Here is an 8647-nt window from a genome sequence, read left to right on the forward strand (position 1 = left end):
ACCTGACCTGTTGATGTCCCTTGAGGACTGGAGTTGGCATCCCCTGTTTTAGAGGGTGAGCAGCAGCAATGCACATTTGGACCATCGGTTCTTTATATAAGTTGTAGTAGAACCGCAGGTGCGCTGATGGGTCCAGAAATTATTTTATTTTCTTTAATATGTTTGTCTTTTCCTTAATGTACAGTATTACATGTCTTTCCCCACATACCTCACCCCCTTCCCTCTCATCCCCACAGGCTGTAAATCAAAAGTTGTTATACAATGTAATTTACTCAATGTCTGTGTCTTCCAGCTGAGTCTTTCTAAGTTCATCACTAGCTTGGGTTACATTTTTATTGTATAACCTTATTCTAATTCTAACATATTAGTAAAGAAAATGTAAAGAATACATAATAAAGGTCTTGACATACATGTACATATAGTGTATGTACACAAATAAATATATACATACATATACGTCCCTGTTATGTCACTGCAGTTACACTTAAAAATGTACAATTACTAGATGATATGGTAAGTCATTTTATAAGTAGTAATTGAGATGTTTGCTGTATTTTTGCCATTCAGTAGGTAAAGTGTCAGATACATTGTTGTATTATCTTTTATCATTAAACCTCCCTCTCCTTGCGTGCTATCATAAACATAACTTGGTCATAATCTGAGATATTGCTGCTCTTTTTAGTAGGTAAGGCTTCCAAATTCTCAATGATGAATCCTGCATCACAAACAGCCTCTCTTATAAACTCCTCATCATAGGACAGACTGAAGAACTTTTGCTCACCAATCATATAGCATGAATTATTATATGTTCCCACCAGTAACATATGTCCCCCAGTTTTTAGCATTGACGCTAGTTTTTTCAGGTTGTTACGATAAGCCTGGTGGTCCTTGCTAACAACCTGTAAGACATACATGCAGAGCAGGCAGTCCATCTGTGACAGGACTACAGGCTCTGAAGGGTTATCTTTGGTGAGATCACATTTGACAACGCGTTTCACTGCTCTTCTTGCTTTGTCTTCCTTTCCATCCCACCCCTCGCTGAAATTACAAAATGAAAAAGGATCACATGGCAGTTTTGGAGCAAACTGTGGTACATGCAGAAAATAATGTACATGTGTCACTCATATGACTAATAGAGATGGACAAATAATTTTGGGGTCCGATTTGGATCCACAGTGGATCGGCCAGTTCCTTTGTTCCGCGGATTTCAGTGGATCAATCTCAAAAATGGCAATTCACGTTTTGCGGATTTTTAATTATTATTACCAATACACGCTGCAGATTTTACAAGTTGGGGACGGATTTGTAGTAATCTTATGAACCTCCGAGGGATTGCTGAACCTGCGGATTGGAATCTATAAATCCGTCCCCAGGTTATAACCAATGGCGGTTTTTGATGAATCTGCAGGGTTTCATATTGACTAAATCTGTTTGTGGATTTTGGGGAGAAATGAGAGAACATCCCCAAAAAAAAAAAATGTGTGTGGATTCGCCCATCTCTAGTGATTAAGAGATTTAAAAAGTCAAATTGAGCAGAAAATTCGAGTAAATCCAGGAAACGGATTCCTAATGAATAAGACAATTAAAACAAGGAGTTAAATAAATCTCAGGTTTTACCAATTCCTGACATCTTTTACACCTTCCACACAGAAAACTGGGTTATTTCCCTATGACAGAAAATAGAAGGATAAGGTATTCTTATTAAGAGTTGAAACATTGAAAGTTATCAGCTTTTACATAATCACTAATTAAGGAGTATTTAAGAAATGGAATTCAATTATCCTTGATAGCTACTTTATTATCTCAGTTTTTCATGTATTATTCACGTTTCCTTATTTGTATTATTTTCTTCTACTATATATTACTGTACATCTCTATAAAACACTGAATACGATTGACAAATTGTAAATACAAAATAAAAATATTAATAGCATCCTACTGAGTACTATATATATCCCCTAAACCTCCCTCTAAATAACATAGGGAGAGACACCTGTGCTCAAAAAGGAGAACACCTTAGATACTGGGATATACAAAGTGTATTTAAATGACTCACACCCATCGTACACTTCCATACATCCACAAACACCTCACACAAACCTTACACACACACACACACACACACACACACACACACACACACACACACACACACACACACACACACACACACACACACACACACACACACACACACACACACACACACACACACACACTCACAGGTCTGGTGCAAGGATATTCGGCACCCTACGTAAACTTTCAGTCTTGTGCTTTTCTACCTCTCCCCCTTCCCACTGACTTTCTCTATCCTCCCCATTAGCACATTTGCTCCATCCCTCCTCACTGACACTTTCTCTCACCTCCCCACTGGCAATCTCTCTGACCCCCCACTGAAATTCTACCCCCATATTGACACTCTCTCTCTCCCCCACTGACACTCTCTCTCCCCCCACTGACACTCTCTCTCCCCCGCACTCACACACCCACTTCGCCACAGACTGACATTCTCTCTCCCCCTGCACTGACACTCTCTCACACATCCCCATTGATACTCTCTCCCCTTCCCCACTGACACTCTTTCTCCCCCCTGAAACTTTCTCTCCCCCCCCACTGACAAACTTCTCCCCCTTATTTACATTCTCTCACACACCTTCCCAACTGACTCTCCCTCCCCTTACCCACTGATAATATCCCCCTGTCCTCAATAACACCCTGTCACCTCCCCCACTGATGCTCTCTCTTCCCCCCACTGATGCTCTCATTCCCCCCAACTGACACTCTCTCTCCCCCCACTTAAAAACTCTGTCACCCCACGCTGACACAAACTCTCCATCCCCCACAGGTACTCTCTCACACCCACACCTCACACTCTCTCATCATGTCCAACTGACACTCTCTCGCCCCCTTCCCCATGGACACTCTCTCCCCCCAACTCTGAAACTGCCCCCCCCCAGCTGACACTAAGTCACACACCTTCCCACTGACTCTCTCTCCTCCTTTCCCACTGACATTCTCCCCCCCCCCACTGACACTCTTTCATCCTTTCACTGACTCTCCCCCCTCACTTACTCTCTCACGCCCCCAACACAGACACTATCTAACCCCCACTGAACACTGACACTATCTCCCCCCACTGACACTATCTCCCCACCTGCACTCTCCCCCCCCCCCACTACACTCTACCCTGTTGCAGGGTACATGTAACGACACATGTTGGTTTCTTGACAAGGCTTATTTATTCAGCCTTAAAAGATATACAGCACACCAAAACAAAAATAGCTTTTCATCAGCAAACAAAAAGAAAACTGGCTTTTTTCTTCAGCAGAAAAAACAAAACAGTTTCTCTTTAGCAGACAGTGTAAACATCAGGCAGCTACCCTTTTCTATGCAGGAGACAGACAGTTCATAATTCATGTACTTTGATAACAGACCTTGTTTCAGTAATCTCTCCAGCAGCTTACTCCTCTCTCCTCAACAGCCAGCACCATGAGTCTACAGCCTGGGTTTTTAACACACCTTGATTAGGCAGCTGGGATCCACTAATTGTCCTGACGTTCCCAGCTGAAGTTAACCTAGTCAGTGCTGCACTGCAAACTAGACATATGTTTTCCAGGCATATGGCTGGTGACTTTTATTTACCCTGGCACATTCCTTCCCTGTTAGTGTGTGGCTGGGGCTACGCACGGCTGAAGCCCGACCATCCACCCCTTCTCTAGAAAATAAATCAGTATTTGCGTTCTCTTTTCCCGGCCTGTGCTGAATCTCAAATGAGAAGGGTTGGAGGGCCATATACCACCTAGTCAGTCTAGCATTGGAATCCTTCATATTATTTAACCACTTCAGTGGAGCATGATTCGTCACCAAAGTAAAATGGACTCCTGCCAGGTAATGCCTCAAAGCCTCGATTGCCCACTTTACTGCGAGGCACTCTTTCTCAATCACTGAGTAGTTTTTTTCCCTCGGGAACAATTTCCTACTCAGGAAAAGGATAGGGTGTTCAACTCCCTCAAACTGTTGTGACAACACTGCCCCTAGCCCTATCTCTGATGCATATGTTTGCACTATAAAAGGGCTGTTGAAGTCCGGGCTTCTAAGGATGGGACACTCTGATAGACACCTTTTTATGTCCTCAAAGGCTCTCTGACAATCCCTTGACCATACCACTTGTGTAGGGGCACACTTTTTTGTGAGGTCCGTTAAAGGGGCTGCCACTTCCGAATAGTTGGGGATGAACCGCCTGTAGTACCCTGCTAAACCCAGCAGAGAGCATACCTGCGTTTTTGTTTGGGGGGTCGGAACTTCTTTCAGGGCAACTACCTTGTCGGCTAGTGGCCTTACTTTTCCACCTCCCACTGCATACCCTAAGTATTTAGTTTCCGCCTTACCCAGGGCACATTTCTTAGGGTTGGCTGTGAGCCCTGCCTCTCTTAGAGATTTGAGGACCTCTTTCAGCCTATTTAGATGGGCCCGCCAGTGTTTATTATAAATGACAATGTCATCTAGGTAGGCTGCGGCATAATTTCTATGGGGCCTCAGTACCTTATCCATGAGTCTCTGAAATGTGTCTGGGGCTCCATGCAGTCCAAATGGCATTGTTACAAACCGGTGTAAACCCATGGGAGTGGCAAAGGCTGTTTTGCATTTGGACTTTTCCTCTAAGGGTATTTGCCAGTATCCTTTTGTCAAGTCCAGCGTGCATATATATTCCGCATTACCAAGGACGTCAATTAATTCGTCCACCCTTGGCATTGGATATGCGTCAAACTTGGATACCGCATTGACCTTTCGGAGGTCCACACAAAATCTTACCTTCCCATCGAATTTAGGAACCATAATTAGTGGACTACACCACTCACTGCATGATTCCTCAATTGCTTCTAAGTGTAACATTTCTTGTACCTCCTTCTCTACCAGAGCCCTACGACTTTCAGGCAACCTATAAGGATGGGAACGTACTTTTACCCAAGGTGATGTCTCGATCGCATGGGAAATTAAGTTAGTTTGTCCTGGTAAGTCAGAAAAACATCATGGAATTGTGTAATTATTGCTAACAAGTCCCCTTTTTGTTCAGAGGACAACTGTTTACCCATAGGTATTTTATCGTCACTCACGATGTTCTCCCGTGGAGGCTGAGGACCCAAGTCCGTTTCCTCCTCCATCGGGTGGATGAATAGAGACCGCTGCATCTTCCAGGGTTTCAGCAAGTTCACATGGTAAATTTGTTTACCCTTCCTGGACCCTGGTTGAGCGATCTCGTAATCCACATCACCCGTATGGTGGAGTGCTTCGAATGGGCCCTGCCATTTGGCCAGGAGTTTACTCTCGCAACTGGGTAACAATAACATCACCTGGTCTCCTGGGTGAAACACTCTCATGCGAGCATTCTGAATGTAATGTCTCTCCTGACTGTCCTGGGCTGATCTAAGATTCTCCCTGGCAAAATGGCCGACCACATCCAGGCGCTTCCTAAGGTCTAGTACATATTGCAGGGTATTCTTAGAAGGGGACTGCTGTTCCTCCCAGGACTCCTTTAAGAGGTCTAGGATACCCCGGGGTTGGCGGCCATAGAGCAATTCAAATGGAGAGAATCCTGTGGAGGCCTGGGGAACTTCCCGCACTGCAAACAGCAGAAAAGGGAGAAGTTCATCCCAGGCTTTCTTCTCTGAATCTACAAATTTCTTCAGCATCCCTTTTAGAGTTCGGTTAAATCTTTCCACCAATCTGTCAGTCTGTGGATGGTAGACCGATGTCCGAACAGACTTGACTTCTAGTAACTTTAAGACATCCTGCATCAGTTTAGCCATGGAATTTGTACCTTGGTCTGTCAACATAACCTGGGGAAGTCCAACCCATGAGAACAGTTCCAACAACTTGTTGGCTACTTGCTTCGCCGTTGCTGTTCTCAGGGGGAACGCCTCAGGATACCTTGTTGCATAGTCAACTATTACAAGGATAAACCTGTGTCCTTTCGCAGAAGGTTCTAGAGGTCCTACCAAGTCTACCCCAATCCTCTCAAAGGGAACTGACACCAAGGGTAGAGGAACCAAAGGGGCTGGTTTTTGTCCTTTTGGACTAGTTAGCAGGCACTCCAGACATGCTGCACATAGCTTAGCAATATCACTATGCATCCCTGGCCAATAGAATCGGGATGAAATACGGTCCAATGTTTTATCCCTGCCCAGGTGACCACCCCAACGGACAGTATGGGCTAGAGTGAACACAGATTTAACAAACGCCTTGGGAACCAATATCTGTCTGCTGACCTCCCCTGTTTGTGTCTGCCTATTCACCCTATATAGGATATCCTTTGATAGCTCAAAATGGGGGAATACTATCACCCCCTGTGCATGTAAAATCTGTTCATCAATTTTCACCACCTTGTCATACTGTCAAGCAAGGACTGGGTCTACCCTTTGCTCCAGCGCTGATATAGGGGACTATGCGATCAGCAGCTAGACCGGCTCCCTTCTATTTGGTAATAGATATATACCAGCTGTATTTGAGGGGGGTGGTGTGCATTTGGGCCTTACTGACCTAACCCCATTATTGACCACCAAATACCCAACTCACAATATTAGCAGTGATCACTGGCATTTCTATTGTGCATTAACCTGTTATCTGCTGAGCAGCTCCTCAGTGGGTCATAGCTGTGTATTGCAAATCATAGCCTCACTGGTCAGCGCTGACCTCAGCTGTGCCACTGCAAACACTGTGGAGGTGGCTTCCATGCTACCCCCCACCCTTTTTGCGCACCACACCACCTTGTTATGTTAAGGGTGAATTGCCTATGTGTGCAGGGTGTTTGCATTTGGCTCCTAATACAGCGTTTTACTTTGATTGCAGAGCACTATGCACTAGCAGCTTTGAATTGACAGATACCACTGACATCTCACTAACAGAAGTGAGGGTGTACCTAACTAGTTTATAACACCTCTATAACATTACTGTTTCAACACTGCTACAAAAGGTGTTTCTACAATAAACATCGTTTGCAGTATAGGTGTTTTGGTGAATCTATCTTATACCCTAGTTATGCCAACATCATATCTTACCTTAGAGTCTGCCTATTAGTCTGCCCCTATTTGTAGTAGTGTGGGCTATACAGGTTCTCATCATAGACCTGGCTCTGACAGCGCTGGTGAGTTTATGTAGCCACCAGTACAATCTCAATCAGGGGCAGATATGACTCAGGTCTAACCTATCGCACTTTATGCCACAGTGTGCTAATGTACATTTCCTCAGTGTATCAATTGAGTACGCATTATATGCCTAGATACACTCACATGGAGATTGCCTTTTAGTGGGCTCTCATAGGCTCCTTTCCTATACCTTTAGGTAGCTATAACCTATAGCGTCCGATCCTGAGTATCTATTAGGGATCTTATTACATCTACCCACCTAACCCTAGGTGGGTTATCAAGGATACAGTCACGTGCTGTTGAATTATACCATTTAATCACGTTTTAACACCCTATTTTTTATTTATGGTTATTAATAAAGTATTTTAAACTTACAACTATACATTTATTGTGATTGAGTGCTGGAAGACTGGGTTCTTTTTTCTTTCATATGATATAATTACGTCTCCATCCAGTCAGCACCTCACTGTGGTTCAACACTAGCTGTGCGGGTTTTCTTTACGTGTAGTCTAATAGTCAGTACCAAGAATTAAAGTTCAATAAATAGATGTTTAGCAACTTTTACATAAGGTCATCTCTTAGTTGCCCAAGTGGTTAACTTGTCATTGGGAGCCCATGGCTATCTGGCAACTGAGGGCTACAAGAAGATTATTATATAGCATAAGACGACCTACCCCCCATTGTATACCCAATAGTAGTAAGGCATTTATTTATTACCGTTCCTGGGCTTTTATTCAATGAATTATGTTTTAGTCAGGGGTTTCACATGTAAATGTGATAACAAACGTGGAGTTTGAAGAATGGACTTTCTTGTCTTTCTATAATGTGGATACATAGTAAACACATTCATGCCTAATATTGAGCATTGAGGCTTTAGTTGCATTTTCCTGCTTCCTTAAGGTCTACTTTTTCTCACCTGGAAGATGATTGTTTTCCTGAAATATACTTTACCTCTTTCCTTCCAGATCACAAACTATTTTTGCAATGTGAGACCAGTCAGCAGCTCCGGGCTCCATATTCCACCACATTTCAAATTCCCTGATATTTGCATCAGTAAATTCTATTACATTGATCTCTTTGAAGAAATCACATGCGGTTAAGAGATGGAATGTGAGTGGTCCCATGGTAACATCGAGCAGGGTTTCCCCTCTTACACGACCTGCACCCAATGGTTAGAAAATACACATTTTGACAACATTGTTATTACCTTTAGCAAAGTATTGAAGAAAATACAAGTGCTTATTCACATGCTTCGTTCCCCAAAAATGTTAATAATATTTTACAGTAAAATCAATATCAACTATAAATGAACGTACCTGAAGAAAACGTTTTAAACAATTGTGTAATAGGATATAAAATCAACTCCTCAAACATATCATTATTTCCATTATAGCAATATGTATCTATTAACCCTCTGGGATCAAACTCTTCATCATGGTAATGCTTGTGGAGACTGGAATCCATTGTGTGTGTCCTTGGTGTAACGATCCTGTTACTTCTACAGT

General features: G+C 43.2%; 1 protein-coding gene across 1 annotated transcript; it reads right to left on the minus strand.

The window, feature by feature from the left end:
- Nucleotides 1-608: 608 nt before the first annotated feature.
- On the minus strand, nucleotides 609-8266 carry LOC142498059 (indolethylamine N-methyltransferase-like). Its single transcript, XM_075606566.1, has 2 exons — nucleotides 8094-8266; nucleotides 609-1038 (listed from the first exon to the last, which is right to left on the minus strand). Exons 1-2 carry the CDS (start codon nucleotides 8264-8266, stop codon nucleotides 609-611), a joined length of 603 nt encoding a protein of 200 aa, XP_075462681.1.
- Between the last annotated feature and the right edge of the window lie 381 nt (nucleotides 8267-8647).

The sequence above is a fragment of the Ascaphus truei genome, chromosome 6 (assembly GCF_040206685.1).
Source record: "Ascaphus truei isolate aAscTru1 chromosome 6, aAscTru1.hap1, whole genome shotgun sequence".
Taxonomy (NCBI): domain Eukaryota; kingdom Metazoa; phylum Chordata; class Amphibia; order Anura; family Ascaphidae; genus Ascaphus; species Ascaphus truei.

Bases quoted from the DNA above. Each gene is read 5' to 3' on its own strand.
- LOC142498059 (XM_075606566.1), bottom strand. From the start codon at position 8,266: ATGGGACCACTCACATTCCATCTCTTAACCGCATGTGATTTCTTCAAA. The intron at 1,039-8,093 runs GTAAAGTATATT...TTGTAATTTCAG, and splicing joins TGTGATCTGGAAGGAAAGAG to CGAGGGGTGGGATGGAAAGG.